The sequence below is a fragment of the Carcharodon carcharias genome, chromosome 18 (genome assembly GCF_017639515.1).
Source record: "Carcharodon carcharias isolate sCarCar2 chromosome 18, sCarCar2.pri, whole genome shotgun sequence".
Taxonomy (NCBI): Eukaryota; Metazoa; Chordata; class Chondrichthyes; order Lamniformes; family Lamnidae; genus Carcharodon; species Carcharodon carcharias.
Window position 1 is genome coordinate 85,407,799 of NC_054484.1, and position 25,717 is coordinate 85,433,515.

Consider the following 25,717-nt stretch of genomic DNA (forward strand, 5'->3'; position numbering starts at 1 on the left):
CCTTCTCTTTAGCTTTTATGCTGTCCCTGACTTCTCTTGTCAGCTATGGTGGCCTCGTACTCTCTTTAGTATGCTTCTTCTTCCTAGGGATGAATTTTTGCTGTGTCTCCCAAATTACTCACAGAAACTCCTGCCATTGCTGTTCCACTGTCTTTCCTATTAGGCTCATCTCCCAGTCAATTCTGGCCAGCTCCTCCCTCATGCCTCTGTAGTTGCCTTTATTCAACTGTAATACTGTTATTAGGGATATAGTCACTGCTTTTATGTAAGGAAAATTGTGTTTAACAAATTAGGTTTTTAAAGTGTAATGAAGCAAGTGGGGGGAGCCAGTGGATGTTGTGTATTTGGATTTTCAGAAGGCATTTGATAAGTTGCTACACAAGAGGTTATTGCACAAGCTTAGGGTTCATGTGATTAGTTAAATATATTGGCATGGATTGAGGATTTGTTAACAGACTAATGAATGAGTCATTTTCAGAATGGTAGGCTGTAACTGATGGAGTACCACTTGGATCAGTGCTTGACATTGGCTATTTACAATCTATATCAGTGACTCCGTTGAGGGACCTGGCTATAATATATCCAAGTTTGCTGATAATATAAAACTAGGTGGAAAAGTAAGCTGTAAGCAGGACAACTGATGTCAGGCTAACTGGCCTACAGTTCACTGTTTTCTCTCTCCCTCCTTTCTTGAACAATGGGGTTACAATTTCCATCTTCCATTCCATGGGGACAATTCTAGAATCCAAGAAATTTGGGAAGATCAAAACCAGTGCTTCCACTATCTCTGCAGCCACCTCTTTTAAAAGCCTAGGATTCAGGCCATCAGGCTCAGTGGGTTTGTCAACTTTTGGTCACACTAATTTTTCCAGTACTTTTCTTTACTAATGATAATTACATTTAAGCTCTTTGCTCTTATTAGATTCTTTGTTCCCCAAAAATAAAGGGGCTGCAAAGGGATATAAATAGATTAAGGCAAGAAAGTGGCAGTTGGAACAATGTGAGGAAGGTTTGAAATTACTGTGTCCACTTTGGTAGGAATAATGGAATGGCAGAATTTTTTTAAGTGGTGAGATAGTAGTGCATGTTGGTATTCAAAGGGATTTGGGTGTCCAGAAAATTAACGTGCAGGTACAGCAAGAGGAAGATAAGTGATGTGTGCGACTTTACTGCAAGGGATTGCAGTATAAGGTGAGGAGATTTTGCTGCAATTGTACAGAGCTTTGGTAAGACCGTACTTGTAGAGTACTGTGAATAGTTTTGATTTCCTTATTTCAAGAAGGATGTATTTGCCTTGGAGGGTGTAAGTCCAAGGTTGACTAGATTGGTTCATGGGATGAGTATTGACCTATGAGGAGAAATTAAGTAGAATAAGCCTCTATTTTCTAGAGTTTAGAAGAATGCGTTAAGCTCATAGAAACATATAAAATTCCTCAAGGGCTTGACGGGGTTAATGTTGCAAGGATGTTCTCCTGTGGCTGGAGAGGACTACAGGTAATAGTCTCAGTATAAGGGTTGAGCCAAGAGACTTTTCAATCAGCGTTGCAAACCTTTGGAGTCCCCTACCCCAGAGAGCTGTGGAAGCTCACTCATTGAGTATGTTCAAGGTAGATATATTTTTGAGAACTAAGGGAAGAGCTAAGACAACATGTGGATCCTGTGAGAAAGTGGAATTGATGTAGAAATTCAGCCATGACCTTATTGAATGGCAGAGCAGGTTTGATTGTCCGTATGGCTGACTTCTTCTATCTTTATGTTCTTGTGTTCAAAAGTGGTATAACAGTATGTCTTCATTTTTCAGGTGTTGGTTGAAGATTGCGTTCCAGTACTGAAGACATATGCTGCAGAAGGAAGGCTGTTTGATTATGTTATTAATGATCTAACAGCAGTTCCTATCTCCACATCTCCAGAAGAAGGTAAACATGTTCATCTGTTTTACACTCTTCCAGTTATTCATCTTTCAATTCTATAGTTTCTGTTTAGATTGCCTATTTTATTTTATTCCATATTGTGTCCTTGAAGAATACAAGTGGTCTTGTCTTTGTTGAAAATGGTTTAATGGTTAACCTTGCTGCAGTTGCTTGTGGAAGGAGAATGTGGATACGTTCTGGTTGAGTACTGAAGCATACAAGTCTTGTAATTTTTTTTTTCATTCATGGGATGTGGGCATCGCTGGCTGGGCCAGCATTTATTGCCCATCCCTGATTGCCCTTGGGAAGGTGGTGGTGAGCTGCTTTCTTGAACTACAGTCCATGTGATGTAGGTGCTGTTAGGGAGGGAGTTCCAGGATTTTGACCCAGCGACAGTGAAGGAATGGCAATATATTTTCAAGGCAGGATGGTGAGTGGCTTAGAGGGGAAGTTCCAGGTAGTGGTGTTCCCATTTATCTGCTGCCCTTGCCCTTCTAGATGGTAGCGTTGTGGGTTTGGAAGGTGCTGTCTAAGGAGCCTTGATGAGTTCCAGTAGTGCATCTTGTAGATGGTGCACACTGCTGCCACTGTGTCGGTGGTGGAAGAAATGAATGTTTGTTGAAGGGGTGCCAATCAAGCAGGCCACTTTGTCCTGGATGATGCCAAGCTTCTTGTGTTGGAGCTGCACTCATCCAGGCAAGTGAGGAGTATTCTATCACACTTGGTGGCTGCCAAGGAATAAAGTGCTCAACATATTTCTGTGTCTCCTTCAATATATATGGGAGGTGGAATATTTGGCTGACCAGGTTAATGAGTTTTTTGTTTTGGCAACATTCAAGGACAGGCCGAGTCTCTCGTATACAGTATTGAAGAGATTGGGAGTGGCTCGCAAATCTGGTGCAAAGTAGGCAACAATACTGCAATCATTTGCGAACTGTAAATCATATATGTCTGTGGTGGTCACGAAGTTTTGGCACGAAGGTGACTGAGGTTAAAGAGTTTTCCATCTAGGTGGTATTTAATGCACCAGAGGGCAATATATCTTTGAGGTGAATAGCCACTATCAGGTGATTGTAAATAGTATGGGGGCTATCTCGGCCTTGCTTGACATCGGCCTGGATTTTGAAGGCAACTGTTTCAGATTTCCCAATCCAAGGCTGTTGCAGTCATATTATCATGAAGCAGTTTCAGGATTGTGAAGATGTTTTTTGGGCACTTAAATCTCTGGAGCCCAATCCACAGAACCTCATGATTTACTGAGTCAAATGCTTTGATCAGGTCGATAAATCGAATGAAGAATCACTGGTGGTGTTCTTGATATTTTTCTCGTATTTGTTTGTCAACAAAGGCCTTGCTTGGGCCAAATCTTCTATGGAATGGCAATCACTGTTGGATTGTCACTCTGCTCCTATTTACTTAATTTGCACTGGAGCTCCATATTTCTCGCCCGGACTTCTGAACTGGGCCTCCTCAGAAATGTGGAGCACACCTCTTCTGGGAGTCGTCCTTCCATAGGGCAGGATTGTTAGGGGAAATCATGCCATGTCTCTTCTTACCGCAATACAGCAGTTAGTGCCATAAGTTTAGAGATCCCAGAGCTACTTTGAGAAGCTACGGAGAGGAGGTAAGTGGGTGAGGGGCTAAGGTGGCAAGTAGATTGGTGAGGGGATAGGTTGGCAGGTGGGTGAGGTGGTCAGGGGTATAGTCTGGTCGGAGGTAGTGAGGGAGTCAGTATTATATTTACCCAAGAGTTAGAACTGGTTTTAATCCTTCTAACTTTCTCTGGATAACTATTCAGGTAAGTGAGTCAGAACCATCTGAAGTCTCCGACTTGAACTCAGAGTTTCAGAAGGCCCCAGAAGTAGGGGAATTATCCAACGGAAGTCCAAACTTCCCAGGCAGTTCCCACTTAGTGCGTGGGGACTTCTGAGGAGTCCCCCAGCTCATCTTCGGTGGGCGGGGGGGAGGGGTACGACCATCTGAAGATCAGAAGTTCTGGGCCCATGTCAGAGGTTCCTTGGAAAGGTCTAAAGCGCCATGCTCTGGGAGGATTTCCTCAGCAACAAGTAGTAGATAATTCAGAGAATGCATGTCAGAATTTTCCCTGCTATGGCAAGTGGGAAATGCCTCAATGGTTTCCACTTCACAATTTATTTCCCTTCTTGAAGATAGTATTATTGACCAAAATGGGAGGAGTGCACAGATAATTCTAGCCCCACTTCTCCACAGGTCGTAACAATAGTTTAAATGTTTAAACTGGCCAGTTGTTTCCTTTGATACTGTTATTCCCAGCATAAAAAGACTCTAACCAGCCTTCTTTCAGTAAACACACAAAAAATGTATTTATTATAAAACAAACTACCTTTTTAAGAAAAGTTATAAAACACCATTTCAAAACATATAGGAAAAATATATGCAAATATACAAAAAGTTTAAACATGCACTCACCCATTCTTTCTCTCTCGTACAGAATCTCTGTATAGGTTCTGGTCTTTTGAGTTCTATATTGATTTATTACGAAACAAGCTACCTTTTTAAGAAAACAAGTTAATAAACTGGTTAACAGACAAGTTGTAGTTTAGAAATGTAACAATTTTCCTCTTTTTAATAAAACAGATATTCGAAACCCCGTACACACACAAACAGGATAAAACAAACAGTCCTCTGCGGAGGCTGGGGTATGGGAAAAATTTTTTTAAAAGAATAAAATTTGAGACCTCAACACTGTTGATCTAACAGAATTCTGGTCATAATAGATCTGGAAGTTCTTTCTAACTTTGCGAACCCTCAAAAAAGATGAGTTATCCTGATGAGACATTTCTAAGGAAAGTTTAGCACAAAGTTGGAGCAGAGAGAGAGAGAGAGGGAAAGAGAGTCTTTTTCTTGCCGTCTGCTTCTAAGGCACACCCATACACACACTGCCTGAGAGTTTTAATGACTAAGATGTTCAAAGAATACTTCTCTTGGGCCAGGTGTTTTTAACCAATCAACAAGAGTCTTTAGTCTGGCAACAGCAGTTCTTTATTAATTTAGGTATCCAAAGTATATCTTCCCTCTCCATGTGTTCGCTATTGGACATCTATCTTGACCTGTGGTTTCTTGACGAATGGCATATTTGCAGACCCAAATTAATATTGCAAACTTTTAAAAATTCCTTGATGAATGTCCAAAATTCAATGTCCCTCAGATTTTCCAAAAAACAGGTTCCTCAATAGTTATAATTGTCATACACCTGAAGTCAGAGGGACGGAGGAGTTCTTTTTCCTGTCAAATCTGTTGGATGAGAGTATGGGGTCTTGATGTGAGCTAAAGCCCACCAGCTTTGAAGATCTCAGCTGGAATACCATCAGAGCGTTGTGCTTTGTTGCTTTCCATCTGTTTGATTGCTTGTTGCAGCCCTCCCAGCAATGGTGGTTCCCAATGGGGTCTACCACCGTACGGGAGGATAGCCTGGAGAATATCAGTGGCCACTGTGGATTCACAGTTGAGTTGTTGGAATTGTTCTTTGCAGTGTTTACGGATGGCATTGTTATCCTTAAGAAGAGACACATCGTCTTGTGAGTAAAGGGGATTTTGCCCATTTGACCTTGGTCTGTTGATGGCCTGGTGGCTTCAAAAAAACTTTACATGTCGTGACAGTCAGCATATTGTTGGATCATTCGGGCTTTCTCTTCCCACCACCAGTCTTGCAAATTTGTCTTGATTTGCGGCCATCAGTTGTTCTGCCAGGCAATGAAGGCTGCTCACTTTTCTCCCAGGAGGTCACACATGTCAGCATAGTTTACATTGAGCCAGTCCTGATGACGACAATGCTCATACCCAATCGCCTGGACACAGGACTGTAGTACAGCTGACTTTGTTTGATCCCACTGTCCAGGAATTGAGTTGGATGCATGAAGATTTTCCAGTTTGGTTGTGGGTTGCAGTTGGAATTCCTCTCTTTGCTTGGGCTGCTTTAGGGCTCTTGGACCTTTGGTTCTTGTGATGGATGTATTGGTGCTAGGTAGATGTTCATCACCAATCAAACAAGTTGATGATCTGTCCAGCATGCATCAGTTCCCCTCATGCATCGAGTGATACAGATACCACCTAGATCTACCACCTAGATCTTTGACTCAAACAATGACATAATCCAACAGGTGCCAGCGCTTTGATCTAGGATGTGGCAGAAGAGAGTGGATGTTATAATGAAGCTCTGCTGAGCACACTGTATCAGGAGGATGCCATTTCCTTTGGCTCTTTTCCACCCATTTTTCCCAATGGTTCCGCTCCAGTCACCAGAGTCACGGCCAACCCTGGCATTAAAGTCTCCCAGAAGAATGATCTTTTCTTGTTTTGGGGTGGCATTGAGGACTTTCATCAAGGTCAGAATAGAACTTTTCCTTAACACCTTCATTGGAGTCAAAGGTCGGGACATAAGTGCCGATGATGGTGGCCTGTTGGTTACTGCTGAGCTGTAGGTGAAGTGTCACGAGTCCTTCATATATACAGTTGGGGAGTTCTGGCACTGCATCCAATATCCTATTCCAGATTGGAAAACCAAGTCTGTGGATATGAGGGTTGCAGCCAGTCTTTCCTTTCCAGTAGAAGGTGTGTACCTCTGCTTGTTCCTTCAGCTGCACCTCCCAGGAAGGTGGGTCTCACTGAGGGGACAGCAATGTCAATTTGGAGTCTTGATAGTTCACGTGATACAATTGCGTTCTTCTTTCTAGACAGTCACTCCTGAGATTATCCAAGTCTGAGTTAGGATATGCGCAGCAGTCAACACAGAGTTAAATTGAATGAATTTGAAGCTATTAATCCATGTTAGAATCAGTTATATTTTTGTGACTATAAATTATATGAACAATGTATGTTAAACACCAATTTTCAATTAATTACTGAGTTGCAGTTTCCTGTATTTGGAACAAATTTTTTCATATTGAGCACTGTGGTCCTGTGTGCCTCAGCTGTAACAATTTTATCTTTCCCATTGAATCTGAAGGTTGCATCAGAAGTCCAGCTTTGTAGTGTGGCGTTGGTTGCAATTTATGGGTCCACCCCCATATATCTGTTTCCCTACTTCACTTGTTCAATTGGTCATACTTGAGTATCCTCATCAAGTAGGGACGAAACCGTCCCACTGAGTGTTAACAAGCTATTTGACCATATGGGGCATCACCATCTGAGCTCTATCCCAACATTCTCACACATGCAAATCCCTGCAGGCCTCACAGGATGATGATCAGGCACAGGGACTTTGGCTGTTTTTATTTATTATTTCACCACCTCTTTAACTCGATCTCATCCACTGGCCTCACTGAGATTAGCTAACTTGGCACATGTCGCAGATGGCTCCTTGAATTCTCCTAGTCTGAATGGCTCAGGTGCTTACTGAGTCAGTGGGAAGGATGTAGCCCTCTCCTGTCCTGCAGCCCCTGCTTTCATCGTTACTTGCGGAGGTGCTGCTGTTTTGCTGGCTGACCGAGCCCGGTCTAAAGTAAGCAGAGTCTTCCCTAATTGGGCAGCTTGTATAGGTCTGTAAATATTTACAGTTCAGCTTAGCATTAGGATGGATGGTGTCAATTCAGCATCTCTGGTTTCATCTGAGTGGAAAATCTACCAGAGCTTGGGTGTTTGAAGTGAGCTTTGTGCACCTCCCGGTAACTGCTGTACTGAGGGAACTTAAATACATGCAAAGGTAAGAACTAGAAGCAGGGCTAGGCCATTTTTCCCCTCCAGAGCTTAGGGCCCAAGCAATTGAAGGCAAGGCTGCCAATAGTGGAGCGATAAAAATCGAGGATGCGGAAGAGCTAAAATTGGAGAAACGCAGTGATCTTGGCGGGTTGTATCACTGGAGGAGTTAACGGATGCAAAGAGGGGCAAAGCATGGAGGGATTTGAGAACAAGAATGAGAATTTTAAAATAAAGGTGTTGCCAGGCCAGGAGTCAATGTAAGTCGGCAAACACGGAGGTAATGGGAGAATGGGATTTGGTGTGAATAAGGACACGGGCAGCAGAGTTTTGGATGAATTTATGGAGGGAAGGTGGACGTTTGCTGCGAGAGCATTAGAATAATCAAGTCTAGAGGTAGCTAAGACCTGGACAAGGGTTTCAGCAGCAGATGGGCTGAGGCAGAGGTAGAAATGGATGATAATATGAAGGTGGAAGGAGGAGACCTTGGTGATGGGAAGGAGTTGAGGCTGGAAACTCAAGTTGGTCAGAAAGGTTGCTGAGGTTGCAGATGGTCTGCTTCAGCCTTAATCATTGGCCAGGGAAGGGAGATGGAGTCAGTGGCTAGGGAACAGAGCTTTTGTGGTCTGTAGTGGTTGATAATTCCGGCTTTTATTTTGTGTTTGCCTTTTGATTGTGCTTTAATAAACCCGAACCTTTAGGAACTTAAAAAAAAATATTGTCACAAGGTAACACATCTCTTTCTGCCCCCAGAATCAACATGGGATTTTTTGCGACTTATTCTCGACCTTGCTGTGAAGGTTTTGAAACCCACTGGGAAGTATTTTACACAGGTAGGGCTGTCTTGCTTTTCCCATTCTGTTCTGACCATTGAACCCTGTGTGTGTTTTGTACATAAATGAATAATGTTGGTAGAAGGAATTTTTGGATGCATGAAGTTGTTTTCTGTTAATGGTAGGAGTGTTCAGGAGAGGGATGCTTCAACAAAATGTTCTCATTTCACCCTTATCAGGGGTACAGGCCTGGAGTTTGTGCTCGATTATGCTAGTTTATATAATGCTGCAATCCCTGAGATAATGGTGTCACAAAAAATTGCACCCAGGACAATTCTAATTTCCGCAATCTTTCTCACTAGTTTTAATAACATTGCATATATCCCCACAGTCCCACATAAAATTTGCCCATGTCTCCCTCCAGGGTAAATTAATCACACTGGGAGTTCACATTAATTGCGTTGGTTTGCAGACCTCCAAGGAGACTTCAAAAATTAAGCTTTTGGTAACAAGGGCATTAATAGGTTCTGGATGTGTTCAGTAATTTAAAATCTGGACACTTCCACAGGTGATGGATTGACACTTTTCGATGAGGCTAACATTTACACCCAAAATGGAAACTCTACCCCCATAGGGTTCACACCTTTGCCTTGGTCTATCTTGTCAGTTGTCTTCAATAGTATGATGCCACCACAAGAACGGCTCTTGAGTGGCCAGATCACTAGCATTCACCTTTCAGCACAGCACTTCAACAGGCAAGGGCCTGAAGGTATGCTCTGAAACTTGATTACTTTCTCGCATTACCTTTTAACAAATTGTTCTTAATTACCTACCGGTTTAACTTTTTAACCAAAGAATTAACATTGTTTTTGCTCCCCTTCTCTCATCCCTGTATTATTTACATAACAGAACATGGATAGTGAAACGGACGGTGCCTTTTCTGTTTCTCTTGAGATGGTAATTCTGGTGCATATCTAGGCACCAGTGGTCCGTGCTTCTAATTGGACACACAGTAATGACCTTTTGGTGTGTTGGTTTGTTTTGTTCAAAGTTTTGATGACCCACAGTAGTGGGAAATAGCTTATCACTGTAACTTACACATTAAGGGCTTCTAGTCTCAAATGGCTGCCATCAGAGGCAGCGACTAGACTGCAAGAGCAGTGGGAACTGCAGAACCCAAAGAGAAATTACCTGAAATTCTCTGAGCATTTATTCTGTCTCTGGTGGTAGACACTGTGATACATCATTGCAAGATTTTCATTAACAGAGTTTATAAGTCAGATTGGACTAAGCTTGTACATAGGTTTATTTTACCATTGTAGTTCCTGCGACTGCACTGGAACAAGAAGTCATCGTTATGGCTACTGCCTTGTTTGCCGTGCACCCCCGCCAACCCCGCTCGTCACTTTGCATGGGAAGCAAGGTGGTGAGTGGGGCAGCGATCAGGACAGCGAGTGAGGTGGTGAGGGGTTGGGAATGGAGCAGTGATCGGCTGGCATCCAAAACAGTCTTCGTTGATGCAGGCAGTTACTGTGGCATTGCAGACAGTGTTGTCACGGGGACTGCAGCAAACGCAGCCTTTTTTTTAACTGAGTGCTCCAGAGAGGCCATTTACATGCAGTGCAGCTAGTGTGCACCAGGTGGCTGTCAGTCCACACAGTAATGTTGAGTGAGACATCTTGGGATTTACAACCAAAACTTCTGAACACTGTGTGCATGTCATGTAGTTATGCTTGCTTTGCTATCTTAAGTTCATAGATACATGGTCAACTTCTGTATATCATAAAAACATAAGAAATAGGAGCAGGAGTAGGCCATTTGGCCCCTTAAGCCTGCCCCGCCATTCAATAAGATCATGGCTGATCTGCCCCTGGCCTCAAACTCCTCTTTCGTGCCAGATCCTCATAGCCCTCAACTCCCTGATATTTCAAAAATCTATCTTTAAATCCTCTTTAAATACTTCAGTGATCTAACCTCCACAAGTCTCTGGGGTAGGGAATTCCAGACATTCACTCCCTCTGAGAGAAGAAATTCCATCGCATGTCAGTTTTTAATAAGTGCCCCCTTATTCTGTAACTCTGTCCCCTAGTTTGAGATTCCCCCACTAGTGGAAACAACTTCTCAACATCTACCCTGTCAAGCCCCCTCAGAATCTTGTACTTTTCAATAAGATCACTCCTCATTCTTCTAAACTCTAATGAATAAAGGCTTATCCCATTTAGCCGTTCTTGATAAGTCAACCCCTTCATCCCAAGAGTCAGTTCACTTTTGAACTGCCTTCAATGCCAGTATATCCTTTCTTAAATATGGGGACCAAAACTATACACAGTACTCCAGGTGTGGCCTCACCAACACCCTGTACAGTTGTAACAAGACTTCTCTATTTTTAAACTCCAATCCCTAGCAATACAGGCCAAAATTCCATTTGCCTTCTTAATTACTTGCTGCACCTGCATGCTAACTTTTTGTGTTTCATGCACAAGAACACCCAGATCTCTCTGTACTGCACTTTTTAGGAGCCTCTCTCCATTTAAGTAATACTCCGCCTTTTGATTCTTCCTACCAAAGTGCATGACCTCACACTTTCCTACATTAAACTCCATCTGCTAACCTATCGATATCCCCTTTCAGATTTCTTATGTCCCCATCACAACGTGCCTTCCCACCTATTTTTGTATTGAGCAAATTTGGATACATTGTGCTTGATGGCTGACCCAGACATGATGGGCTGGAGGGCCTGTTTTCTGTATTGTATAACTCTGACTCTATGACTTTATTACACTCTGCCCCCTCCTCCAAGTCATTAATACAGATGGAAATAATTGAGGCCCTAGGACTGATCCTTAACTCGACTAGTTACGTCTTTCCAACCTGAAAAAGACCCATTAATCCAGACTCTGTCTTCTATGTGTTAACTAATCCTCAGTCCATGCTAATATATTACCCATATTGATGTTTGATTATTTTTATTCACGTTACATTTTGCAAAGTGTTTGAAAATATAGGCCTATCTGCCTGCTTGGAAGAATGTAAAAGATCCCATGGCACTATTTCAAACAAGAGCAGGGCAGTTTTCCTCAGTGCCATTATCTGGTTGTTATCCTATTGCTGTTTGTGGGGCCTTGCTATGTGCTGCATTTGTCGCATTACATCAGCGATTACATTTCAAAAGTACTTCATTGGCTGTAAAGCACTTTGGGGCATCCTGAGAGAGGTGCTGAGGTGGAAAGTCTTTACTGAGACAAATCTTTATGTAGCTAAAGGTGGCAATAGTACAAACTCCACATTCAGTTATGATAATGGTGGGCGTAGTCTGTGTGAGTGGCTATATCCAAGCACTGTGAATAAATAAAAAAATGCTAGATGTTTATGACACGCTGTCATGCAAGGAGGCAGATATGCTAAATCTCTGTCACTATTAATTTGAATATTGCTGAAAAGAGAAACATGTCGAATATTTTCGTCTTGCGCTCATCAGGACCAACAGGAATGCCAAATTTCAAAGGATCACAATTTATACTACAGGAGAAAAAGATGCTGATTGGTAGGCCCAATTATCTTGCTGCTGGGTCTGCCTCATTTATACTGCGTACTTTATTGACAGCAGTGGATAACTGTCTTGAGTTCAAATCCCACCCAGGAAAGCTGTAAGATTGAATTCAATACATCCAGTTACTTATGGACAGGCATCAGGAAAAAACACTTGAAGCTGTCTTGTGCTGTAAAAATCCACCTGGTTCATGAATGTCCCTTGGTGTTGAAACCTGCCACACTCTTACCTAGTCTGACCTGTTTGTCACTCCCATCCCATGCAACATGGTTTGCTCATAATGCCCTCTGATGAGGCTTGACAAGTCAGATGTACAAACAGTTGCTTCAAAAGCTTGTTTGACAGCCTTTTATCACAGTAAGAACTTGGGTAACCAATGTGGTCTTGCCAGCAATACCTGCAACCACAGGATTTGAATTAGGTGCTGGGAGATTGGGGTTCGGCCATGATTATATCACAGAACAGCTGCAATCAACTCTGATTATATTACAGAACAGGAGCGTGCTGGGTGGTTACTACACAAAAGAGCTCATGGTGTAGGGGGTACCATATTATGGATAGAGGACTGGTTGGCTAACCGGAAACGGAGCCAGGATAAATGGGCCGTTTTTAGGTTGGGAAGATGTAACTAGTGGAGTGCCGCAGGGATCAGTGCTGGGGCTGCAGCTATATCAATGACTTGGATGAAGGGACCAATGTATGGTTGCTATATTTGTTGATGACACAAAAATAGAAAAGTAAATTGTGAGGAGGACATCGCTACAAATGAATGGGCAAAATATTGGCAGATGGAGTATAATGTGGGAAAATGTGAGCTTGTCCACTTTGGCAGGAAGATTAGAAAAGCGGTGTATTAGTTAAATGGAGAGAGATTGCAGAACTTGATGGTACAGAGAGATCTGGCTGTCCTGGTACTTTTTAAAAATTCTGTTATGATCCTCAGCTGAGGTTACTACTGGACAAGCCTGGTCCCAAGGTGGAACCCAGCTTGATAGATCCTGATTTTTATTTGTACATTTAGATATGTGGAGAGGGGCTACTGAACAGAGGCATAGGAGTCTAATGAACTTTTAACAAAAGTGTAAAACATTTATTTAACAAGGAGAGATGAACTATTTTACAATACTCCTTCACGCACAACTATACCTTTACAGATATGTACAGATTCGTAAGGATAACACAAGTTACAAAGCTATCTTATACTTTAATGTTCACAGGAAGTACACAGCCCATGTAAACCAATAGGTACCCTATGGTCAGACTCACCACACTCTGAAACCAAGTGACAGATGCCACCTCAACCAGATGCTATGGATCTCTCCTCAACTCGCGTCCCCAGATGCTCGTCACACCATGAGTCAAACAGGCTCACTGAACTTTGTCTTTCACATGAAGGCTTCCAATCTCCACTCTCCAAGAACTCGCCTTAGAATCTTCTCCCAAACTGATGCTTTCTCTCAGACACCTTCCACAAAGGTTCACCTTCAGGGTTTCGAACTCTCCTCCTGATGTTCCTCTTCCCAGGGTCACCACATGTATTCAAGCTGTCTTTCACACGCCCTCTCTCCCTGACTCAGCCGTCAAAAGTAAACCACTACTTCACATGCCCATTGCAAAGAGTTAGACTTTCAGCCGTCTCTTTGGACCTTCTGGCCTCTTGTAAGCTGTTCTCACTTTAACTCTGCTTTCTGCGGCTTTTGTCTCTTTAAATCTGAAGCTTGGAGCCTTTTTCTGCCCCTCACTCTTAACTTCATTAATAGGGCCTTTTCCAAGTTCCTGTCTGTCCTTTGACTAGAAGGCCTGCTTGGGACTTCATCCTGTTTCACTCACCTGGATTTTTGGGTTCTTTTGGGAAATCTGCTCTCACTCTGAAGTTCCCTCTCCCAGTGTTTCTGGAGTCTTGGCTTCAAACTGAACTACAAACTGCCGTTTCTTTAGTTTTTCTGTGTGTGTCTATGGGAGTGACCTGCCTCTCTGGACTCCAGTTGCTAGGCAATAGCTCAGTTTCTCTACTCTTGTTTGCTTAATTTAGCTTCCATAGTTGTAAAACTCTGATTAGAAATGTGGACACCTTTTAAAGTGAAACTAAAACTCGAATTTGACTTTTCTTAACACACAGATACAGAAATACAAATCAAATTTAAACATTAAAGCTCAAACTCATTCCTAACACCCAGAAATACCAATTTAACTTACCTAAACCATTTCTATTTCCTAACAATTCATCCATAGGAAATGAACTTCGCTGGCTAGGCCAGCATTTATTGCCCATCCCTAATTGCCTTTGAGAAGGTGGCAGTGGTGGTGAGCTGCCTTCTTGAACCGCTGCAGTCCATGTGTTGGAGGAACACCCAAAGTCCTGTTAGGAAGGGAGTTCCAGGATTTTGACCCAGTGACACTGGGCACTTAAAGGAGCTCAAGGCAATTGGAAAGAGCATGGTTTTGTGAAAGGAAAATCATGTTTAACCAATTTATTGGAGTTTTTTGAAGGAGTAACGTGCACAATGGATGATGGGGAACCTGCAGATGTACTGTACTTGAATTTCCAGAAGGCATTTGATAAGGTGCGACATCAAAGGTTACTACGGAAAATAAAAGCGCATGGTGTAGTGGGTAACATATTAGCAGAGATAGAAGATTGGCTGGCAGAAAGCGGAGAGTATGCATAAATGGGTCTTTTTTGGATTGGCAGGATGTAACGGGTGGAGTCCCTCAGGGGTCTGTACTGGGGCCTTAACTTCTTACGATTTACATCAATGACTTGGATGAGGGGAGTGAAGACATGGTAGCTAAATTTGCAGATGACACAAAGATAGGTAGGAAAGTATGTTGTTAAGAGGACATGAGGTTGCAGATGGATATAGATAAGTTGAGTGAGTGGGCAAAGATCTGGCAAATGGAGTTTAATGTGGGGAAAATGTGAAGTTGTTCACTTTGGCAGGAAGAACAAAAAAGCAGAGTATTACTTAAATGGAGAATGACTGCATAATTCTGAGGTGCAGAGGGATCTAGGTGCTCTAGAAAAATGAATCTCAAAAAATTAGTATGCAAAAACAGCTAGTAATTAAGAAGGCTAATGGAATGCTATCCTTTATTAAGAGAAGGATTGAACATAAAAGTAAGAATGTTATGCTTTAGTTATGCAGGTCATTGGTGAGACCGCACCTCAAATACTGTGTGCAGGTTTGGTCCCCTTCTTTAAGGAAGGATGTAATTGCATGAGCGGCGGTTGAAAGAAGGTTCACTAGATTGGTACCTGGAATGAGTGGGTTGTCTTATGATGAAAGGTTGGATAGACTGGGCTTCTTTCTGCTGGAGTTTGGAAGAGTGAGAGATGACTTGATTGAAGTATACTGGATTCTGAACAGCCTTGACAAGGTGGATGGCGAAAGGCTGTTTCGTTTTGTGGGTGAGTCCAGAACAGTTTTAAAATTAGGGGCCACCATTTTAGGACAATGATGAGTAATTTTTTCTCTCTGAGGGTTGTGCAACTTTGGAACTCTCTGCCTCAGAAGGTGGTAGAGGCAGGATCAGAGAATATTTTTAAGGCTGAGGTAGATAGATTCTTGTTAGACAAGGAAATCAAAGGTTATCAGGGTTAGTTGGGAAGTTAGAAATCGAAACACAAGAAATTAGCCATGATCTTATTGAATGGCGGAGCAGGCCGAGGGGCTGAATGGCCTACTCCTGTTCCTATTTCTTATATGACAGTGAAGGAATGACGATATAATTCCAAGTCAGGCTGGTATGTAACTTGGAGGGGAACTGGCAGGTGGTGGTGTTCCCATGCATCTGCTGCCCTTGTCCTTCTAGGTGGCAGAGGTTGTGGGTTTGGAAGGTGCTGTCAAAGGCGCCTTGGTGAGTTCCTGCAGTGCATCTTGTAAATGGTACACTCTGCTTCCACTATGCATGGAGGGAGTAGTGGAGGGAGTGAATGTTTGTGGATCTAGAGGCTGCTTTTTCCTGGATGGTGTCAAGCTTCTTGAGTGTTGTGGGAGCTGCACTCATCTAGGCAAAGAGGGAGTATTCTAACACACTCTTGACTTGTGCCTTGTAGACCGACGGGCTTTGCAGGGGTTGGGAGGTGAATTACTTGCCGCAGAGTTCCTAGCCTCTGACCTGCTCTTATAGCCACAGTATTTATATGGCTGGTCCAGTTAAGTTTCTGGTTAATGGTAACCCCCAGGATGTTGAGAGTGAGGGATCAAAGTGATGGTAATGCCATTGAATGTCATGGCGAGATGGTTAGATTCTCTTTTGTGTTCGAGCTGGTCATTGCCTAGCAATTGTGTGGCACGAATGTTACTTGCCACTTAGTGGACCAGATCTGAATGTTGTCCAGATCTTGCTGTATGTTGAACAGAATGCTTCATCATTTGAGGAGTTGCAAATGGAACGGAATACTGCAGTCATCAGCAATTTCCCTTTTCTGACTTTATGGTGGAGGGAAGATCATTGATAAAACAGCTGAAGATGGTTGGGCGTAAGGTGCTACCCTGAGGAACATCTGCAGCGATGTCCTGGGACTGAGATGACTGACCTCCGACAACCATTTTCCTTTGTGCTAGGTATGACTTCAACCAGTGGAGAGTTTTCTCCCTGACTCCTAAGGTCTAATACAGGTAGGAATTATACAGTAAATGACAGAACCCTTAAGTGCATCGACGGGCAGAGGGATCTGGGTGTACAGGTCGACAGGTCACTGAAAGTGGCAATGCAGGTGGATAAGGTAGTTGGGAAGGCATATGGCATGCTTGCCTTCATCGGCAGGGGTATTGAGCATAAAAGCTGGGAAGTCATGCTGCAGCTGTATAGAACCTTGGTTAGGCCACACTTGGAATATTGCATGCAATTCTGGTCACCACATTACCAGGAGGATATGGAGGCATTGGAGAGGGTGCAGAGGAGGTTTACCAGGATGCTACCTGGTCTGGAGGTTATTAGCTATGAGGAGAGGTTGGAGAAACTTGGATTGTTCTCACTAGAATGACGGAGATTGAGGGGCGACTTGATAGAAGTTTACAAAATTATGAGTGGCATGGACAGAGTAGATAGTCAGAAGCTTTCTCCCAGGGTGGAAGAGTCAATTACTAGGGGACATAGATTTAAGGTGAGAGGAGAAAACTTTAGAGGAGATGTGCAGGATAAGTTTTTTACGCAGAGGGTAGTGAGTGTCTGGAATTCGCTGCCAGAGGAGGTGGTGGAAGCAGGTACGACAGTGGTGTTTAAGAGGCAGCTTGACAAATACATGAATAGGATGGGAATAGAGGAATACGGACCACGGAAGTACAAAATATTTTAGTTTGACAGGCAATATGATCGGCACAGGCTTGGAAGGCCGAAGGGCCTGTTCCTGTGCTGTACTTTTCTTTGTTCTTTGTTCCCATTGACTTGAAGAGTCTGAAGGAGAGCTCTGAAGAAGGGGCATATGGACCTGAAATGTTAACTCTGTTTCTCTCTCTACAGATGTTGCCAGACCTGCTGAGCTTTTCCAGTATTTTCTGTTTTTATTTCCCATTGACTTCAATTTTATTAGGACTCCTTGATGCTACGCTCGGAGGAGTACTGAGGGGACAGCAGTTGGTGTCATCAGGAGGTATCCATTCCTGACCTGATTTCATGAGACTTCATGGGATCTGGAGTCAACCTTGAGGACTACTTGGGCCATTCCTTCCTGATAGTGAACTAGCCTGAACCAATGGCCTCCTGACATGATTTGTGCTCATCACAGATGATCCAGCACACTGCAGTTTTGCGAGTTGATCCCAGACCATCCAGCACACTCTGGTTCTATCATATAATCAGAGTTGATCTGATATTTCATCATGTTCAGCAAAGATACATTCCAGTGAGAGAGACTCTAGGAGAAAGATGCACTAATTGTGGTTAACTAAGGAAGTTAAAGATAGTCGTTTGGTGGTACAGAACTTAAGTATTGCTGAAAAAAGAGACATGTCAAAGCTTTTCACCTTGCACTCATTAAAACACTTTGCAAGAATACCAATGTAAGGGGAAAACAACAATTTATACTGTATGGGAAGAGTGCGCTGATTGGTTGGCAAGTGGACTTTGATAGAGCCGTTGCCATGGAGAATGCACCAGTGATGGTGACTGGCAGTTAACTGCCAAGCTATTTGTCTTGCGCTCAACTGGACACTTCGCAAGAATACCAATATAATATCAAAGGCTTGACGGCAGCATCCTGTTAGTGGCGAAAACCACTCGCGTTGCTACTGCATAGTAGCAGTGTGAAACAGCTAGCTTCACCTGTTTCTCAAATTTTTGATATACCTTTCCTTTCCAGGGTGACCTGAGATAGGCTGGGCGCTTTTCAGGGCCGAAAGTGGCGGCCTTAGGCCCGTTCATGAGTTTGTGTGATATACGGCACAAATTGACCTGATCAGGGCAGCCATTATCCTGCAGGATGCCTTTGCACCCTATTTCAGCATCAAGCTTGCATGGTGAGCAGATGGCTTGGGCTCTATTTACAAGGTTGCTGATAAGACCAATCTTCTAGCATGTGGAACTGTAAGAATCCCAGCGTGCATGTTAACCAGTGAATGTAGGCTTGCGGTAGACTGTGGTAGAGAGCCCCCTGACAGATTTCTCAACTAGTATGCCAAGGAAGGGGAGTTAATTTGACTGCTTCGTTTCAAAGGTGAATTTGAGTGCAGGATGGAGCCCATTAAGACATGTAAGGGAATTATTGCATGCAGCTGCGGATTTAAATATTGCAAACGCATCGTTCACATATCACTGACAACCAATTTAAGATTTGTCAGTCAGGCTCAGTATGGTGCATTTACATATATTGGAAGCTATGTATATCAATTCACGGGCCCTGCGCTTTGCAGACAGAAAGAACATGTACACGCGTATGCCTGCTTCAGCTAAACAAAATAAGTGACAGCCATTCTCTGACTCATCCCTCGAGGCAATGCCTTGACCAATCAGGGTCAAGCTGCCTGGTTTAAATTTCAAACAATGCTTGGTAGTTAACTGTCAGTCACCATCACTGGTGCATTTTCCATGGCAACGCCTCTACCAATCAGAGTCCACTTGCCAACCAATCACTTTTCACATACAGTATGAATTCCCCCTATATTGGTATTCTTGCGAAGTGCCCTGATGAGTGCAAAACAAAAAGCTTCAACACTGAAGTCTTCAATACTGAAGTTAAAGATAGTATCAAACTGAAAGAAAAAGGGTTCAATTCTGTGAAGGTTAATGGTAGATCAGAAGATTGCACAGAATTTAAAAACCAGCAAAGAATGCCTTTTTTAAAAAAAAGTAATAAGGAAGTAGAAATTAGAGTATGAGAGCGTGCCAAAAATATATAAACAGATAGTAAGAGTTTCTATGGTATTTAAAAGGAAATGAGTGACTAAGGTGACGTGGGTCCTCTAGGGAGTGAGTGAGCCTGGGGAATTAATAATGGGAAATAAGGAAATAGCGGAAGCGTTGAACAGAGATTTAGCATCTGTCTTCGCTGTAGAAGGTACAAATACATCCCAGAAATAGTTGTAAATCAAGAGGTGCGAGGAAGGGAAGAATTTAAAATTATTACTATCACCAGAGAAATGGTACTGAGAAAGCTATCAGAGCTAAAGGCTGACAAGTCACCAAGACCTGATGTGGTCTGAAAAGAAGTGGCTGCAAACAAATCCAACCCGGCCAGTTACCACCCCATCAGTTTACTCGATCGTCAGTAAAGTGATGGAAGGAGTCATCAACAGTGTTATCAAGTGGCGCTTGCTTAGCCATAACCTCACTGATGCCCAGTTTGGTTTCTGCCAGGGCCACTTGGCTCTTGATCTCATTACAGCTTTGGTCAAAACATGGACAAAAGAGCTGAACTCCCGAGGTGAGGTGAGAGTGACTGCCCTTGACATCAAGGCCACATTTGACTGAGTGTGGCATCAAGGAGCCCTAGCAAAACTGTAGTCAATGGGAATTGGGGAAAAGGGAGAGTGCAGCTCCAGCAATACTCAAAAAGCTCAGCACCATCCAGGACAAAGCAGCCTGCTTGATCAGGACCTCCACCATCTTCAGCATTCACTCTATCCACCATTGGCGCACAGTGGTAGCCACTGCAGCAACTTGCTAACACCTCTTCAACAACACCTTGCTCTCTGTGACCTCTATCACCTGGTAGGATAAGGGCAGCAGTCCACAGGAACACCACCTGCCAGTTCCCCTCCAAGCCACTCACCAACTTGACTTGGAAATATATCAACATTTCTTCTTCATCGTTGGGTCAAAACTTTGGAACTTTTGGTCTTTTAGGGACGGGCATTAAATGCTGGCCTTGCCACTTCCTATCACTGAAAGGATGACATTATAGACTGAATTGTGTTATTACAGTGGCAACAATGATATATAAATGGATTATATTACAGTGTCACCAGCCTTGTAATATAAATGAGTTATACTGCAATTGAAACAGTTCTGTAATACAAATGTTTCATTAACTTGAATGCAGTTGTTGTAGGTGGGCATGCTTGCCACTCATTGATGCACTATATTTCCCATACATGCATTCTTAGAAGTGGAGCCTCTGAAATAGCCAGTTGCATATTTACAGACAGCATTTTGCTCTTGAGATTTCGAACTGAGCTCACTTTAATGGTTGATGTGATTGAGTGAGGAACTGACAGCATGGAGCTCATTGTTCTTTCAGTTGGATAATTTCAAATTGCCTATCTTGTGGGTTCTGTTGTGTCGCTGCCTCTCTCTAGTGGATGAACCTTTCTAACAGGTCACTAACCAACAATCAAAAATCAGATGCTTGAAATGTTAAGATCTCAAATAGTGAAAAAAAACCCAAGAAGAAATTTGTCAAATAACTTATCCATTCTCCTTTTCTCCTGTAGGGTAACTGTGCAAACTTGACAGAAGCACTAGCAATGTACGAAGAGCAGCTGAACAAGCTCTATTGCCCTGTGGAATATTCCAAGAAAGTTGTGTGTGTTCCCTCTTATGCAGAATTGTATCCTTTTCCAAATTGCATGATACATTTACCTTTCAAGGTAAATTTAAATGTTTGATTATTTTTTGCGATAGCTGCTCTCCCTAAATGGGTATTGATCTAGGTAATTCTACTTCTGATGCCCCCAGCAGTGAGTGGAGCTTTCAGTGAGTGTCTTGGGAAATGTGAAAAATTGCTGTGCTTGATTTCAATCTGATAGAAGCTTGACAGTAAAGAATTTAGAGGTGGCGAGTATCTGAAGGGAAGGGCACCACACTTTTTCAGGTTAAAAAGACCACCTAGCATAACGGAACATCTGAGCAATAGCAATCACACATAATAAGGTCACAGATAGGAATTGGATTTAGAAGGACATAAGTAAGACAAAGCCCAAAGTAATAAATTGGGAAAAAAGCTGATTTTAAGGGGTGAAAATGGAATTGGGGAAGATAAACTAAAATTTTACTCACAAGCAAATGAATAGCAGCAGGTCAGAAGCATCCATGTAAAATCCAGGAGAAATATATCCCACTAAGAAACAAGAACAGACTAGCCGGTTATGGCATTCCATGGATAAATAAATAAAGGCATTTGTGGAGTCTCCTGTAGTGAGTTGTTTAATTGTCCACCACCATTCACCGACTGGACGTGGCAGGGCTGCAGAGGCAAATTGCAAAAGGCATTTGCTAGCGCACAGACAACATAAAGGGTGGCAGCAGGCAATAGGATAGAAGCAAAGAGAAATTAAAATAAATAAATTATCAAGGGGTGCAAAAACAAATAGAAAAGAATTCTGCAGATACATAAATAACAACAATCAGGAGAGGGATATGGCTACTAATGGAATTAATAAGCTCGCAGATAATAATGCCAAAATGCCAGAAATATTAAATAATTACTTTGCCTTAGTATTTATGCTGGAGGTTTGGTTGGCAAGACATTAGAAGAGATTAAAAAATCAAGATGTTTAACATAGGAAAGGAGATAACTGATAATCGAACTAAATTTAGGATGAAACCCATGAAATCTATCATCTAGATATTTTAAGAGGTTAGGGAAAAGATAGCAGAGGTATTATTACATATAAACAAAAATTGATTAGACAATGGAATAATGCCACATGGTAAGGTTCACCTTGATTGTGCTGGCATAGTCACATTGAACATGTAAAAATTTCTCATTGGCATGAATTCTGAGATGAGCTTGAAGTGAGTGCTTAAATTCAAATACTTTATTGCAATGAAGAGTGCAGAAGGGTTGCCAGGAACAGCTGCAGGCATTCATAAAAATGAGGTATCAACCTGGTGAAGCTACAACTCAGGACTACTTGCTTGCCAAACAGGGTAAGCGATCCCACAACCAATAGATCAGATCTAAGCTCTGCAGCCCTGCCACGTCCAGTCGGTGAATGGTGGTGGACAATTAAACAACTCACTAGAGGAGACTCCACAAATATCCCCATCCTCAATGATGGGGGAGCCCAACACATCAGTGCAAAAGATAAGGCTGAAACAATTTGCAACAATCTTCAGCCAGAAGTACCGAGTGGATGAGCCGTCTTGGTCTCCTCCGGAGGTCCCCAGCATCGCAGATACCAGTCTTCAGCCAATTCGATTCACTGCATGTGATATCAAGAAATGGCTGAAGACACTAGATAGTGCAAAGGCTATGGGCCCTGACAATATTCCAGCAATTGTACTAAAGACTTGTGCTCCAGAACTTGCCACACCCCTAGCCAAGCTGTTCCAGTACAGCTACAACACTGGCAACTACCTGGCAATGTGGAAAATTGCCCAGGTATGTCCCATCCACAAAAAGGACAAATCCAACCTGGCCAGTTACCACTCCCTTTAGTTCACACTCGATCATCAGTAAAGTGATGGAAGGGGTCATCAACAGTGCTATCAAGCGGCACTTGCTTAGCAATAACCTGCTCACAGACTCAGTTTGGGTTCCGCCAGGATCACTCAGCTCCTGACCTCATTACAGCCTTGCTTCAAACATGGACAAAAGAGCTGAACTCCAGAGGTGAGGTGAGATTGACTGCCCTTGACATCAAGGCAGCATTTGACCGCGTGTGGCATCAGGGAGCCCTAGCAAAACTGGAGTTGATGACAGTGAGGGTGAAAACTCTCCGCTGGTTGGAGTCATACCTGGCACAAAGGAAGATGGTTGAGGTTGTTGGAGGACAGTCATCTCAGCTCCAGGGCATCACTGAAAGAGTTCCTCAGGGTAGTGTCCTAGGCCCAACCATGTTCATTGACCTTCCTTCCATCATAAGGTCAGAAGTGGGGATGTTCGCTGATGATTGCACAATGTTCAGCACCATTCATGACTCCTCAGATACTGAAGCAGTTCATGTCCAAATGCAGCAAGACCTGGACAGTATGCACCACACAAGTGCCAGCAGGCAATGACCATCTCTGCCAAAAGAGAATCTTAACTAATGCCCCTTGACATTCAGTGGCATTACCATTGCTGAATCCTCCACTATCAACATCCAGGGGGTTACCATTGACCAGAAACTGAACTGGACTAGCCACATAAATACTGTGGGTACTAAAGCAGATCAGAGGCTAGAAATCCTGTAGTGGGTAACTCACTCCCTGACTCCCCAAAGCCTGTCCATCATCTACAAGACACAGGATTATGATAAGTGCAACTCCAACAACACTCGAAGCATGACACCATCCCAGACAAAGCAACCCGCTTGGTTAGCATTCCATCCATAAACACTCAATCCCTTCACCAACGACACATAGCAGCAGTGTGTATCATCTACAAGATGCACTGCAGGAACTAGCTAAGGCTCCTAGATAGCACCTTCCAAACCCATGACCACTACCATCTAGAAGGACAAGGAACACCACCACCTGGAAGTTACCCTCCAAGCCACATGCCATCTTGACTTGGAGATATACAGCCGTTCCTTCACTGTCACTGGATCAAAACCTTGGAACTCCCTCCCTAACAACACTGTGGATGTACCTACACTACATGGACTGCAGCAGTTCAAGAAGGCAGCTCACCACCACCTTCTCAAGGGCAATTAGGGATGGGCAATAAATGGTGGCCTAGCCAGTGACACCCACATCCTATGAGTGAATAATTTTAAAAAAATGTATACCTATATTTAAGAGGGAGATAGATGGAACAAGCCTAGGGAACTACAGACTTGAAGTTGGTGCTTGGAATGATGGTGGAGCCCTTACACTCAGATTTAATAGAAAAGCATCTTGGGATTGAAAATATAATAAAGAATAGTCATCATGGATTTCAAAAGGGAAGGTTGTGTTTGGCAAACCTTATTGTTATTTCTTCAAAGAATTCAAAAGGTAGACAAGGGTAATGAGTAGAAGTAATAAATTTGGATTTTTAAAAGACTTTCGATAAAGTATGACATGGTAGATTCTCAATCAAGGTCAGAATATGTGGAATCGGAACAAGTAGCAGGGTGCATAGCAAACTGGCTACAAAACAGAAAGCATTGACTAGGGGTTAAAGGTAGGTACTCAGACATTACAAAAAGTGTGAAGTGGAGTATCGTACAATCGGTGCTGAGATTACTATTCACCAGCAGCAACAACTTAATTTACATAGTGCCTTTAGAACAAAGAACAAAGAAAAGTACAGCACAGGAACAGGCCCTTCGGCCCTCCAAGCCTGTGCCAATCATATTGCCCGTCAACTAAAACATTTTGCACTTCCGGGGTCCGTATCCCTCTATTCCCATCCTATGCATGTATTTGTCAAGCTGCCTCTTAAACACCACTATCGTACCTGCTTCCACCACTTCCTCTGGCAGCGAATTCCAGACACTCGCTACCCTCTGCGTAAAAAAATTGCCTCGCACATCTCCTCTATAGGTTTCTCCTCTCACCTTAAATCTATGTCCCCTAGTAATTGACTCTTCCACCCTGGGAAAAAGCTTCTGACTATCTACTCTGTCCATGCCACTCATAATTTTGTAAACTTCTATCAAGTCACCCCTCAATCTCCGTTGCTCTAGCGAGAACAGTCCGAGTTTCTCCAACCCCTCCTCATAGCTAATAGCCTCCAGACCAGGCAGCATCCTGGTAAACCTCCTCTGCACCCTCTCCAGTGCCTCCATATTCTTCTGGAAATGTGGCGACCAGAATTGCACGCAATATTCCAAGTGTAGCCTAACCAATATTCTGTACAGCTGCAGCATGACTTCCCAGCTTTTATACTCAATACCCCTGCCAATGAAGGCAAGCATGCCGTATGCCTTCCTAACATGCCTTCCTAACCTTATCCACATAGCAAGACAACCCAATGCACTTAGCAAGAGCGTTATCAAATCTATTTTTAACAGAGCCACACACTGATATCTGGAAAGATGACTAAAAGCTTGGCCAAAGATGTAGATTTTATTGCTGACCTGACTGTGGCCTTAACTCCACCTTTCTGCCTACTTACCCCCCCTCTCCCCCCACCTTGAATTGTAAATTTAGCATCTAACTCAGCCTTGAACATATTCGATGACCCAGCTTCCAGTGCTGTCTGGGAAGAGAATTCCAAAGGCTAGTACCCTCAGAGAATAAATTCCCCATCTTTGTCTTCAATGGGAGCCTGCTTATTTTGAAATTGTGCCCCCCTAGTTCTAGATTCCTCGACAAGGAGAAACATCCTCTCAGCATCCACTCTGTCAAGCCTCCTCAGAATCTTGTGTTTCAGTAAGATCATTCCTCATTCTTCTAAATTCCTATGATTGTAGGCACAAGCCATTTGATAAGGTTGCTCACATACAGGTTACTGCAAGCGATAAGAGCTCATGATGTCGTGGGTGATATATTAGCATGGAAAGAGGATTAGCTAACTG

The 25,717-nt window shown here is 43.0% G+C and overlaps 1 protein-coding gene across 1 annotated transcript in view; it reads left to right on the forward strand.

The window, feature by feature from the left end:
- sms (spermine synthase) overlaps positions 1 to 25,717 on the forward strand; it is a 72,952-nt gene that overhangs the window by 41,839 nt on the left and 5,396 nt on the right. The window contains exons 8-10 of the mRNA XM_041211729.1: positions 1,802 to 1,916; positions 8,337 to 8,416; positions 20,780 to 20,895. Of these exons, the coding sequence (XP_041067663.1) occupies positions 1,802 to 1,916; positions 8,337 to 8,416; positions 20,780 to 20,895 (311 nt within the window). The remainder of the gene's footprint in view (positions 1 to 1,801; positions 1,917 to 8,336; positions 8,417 to 20,779; positions 20,896 to 25,717) is intronic.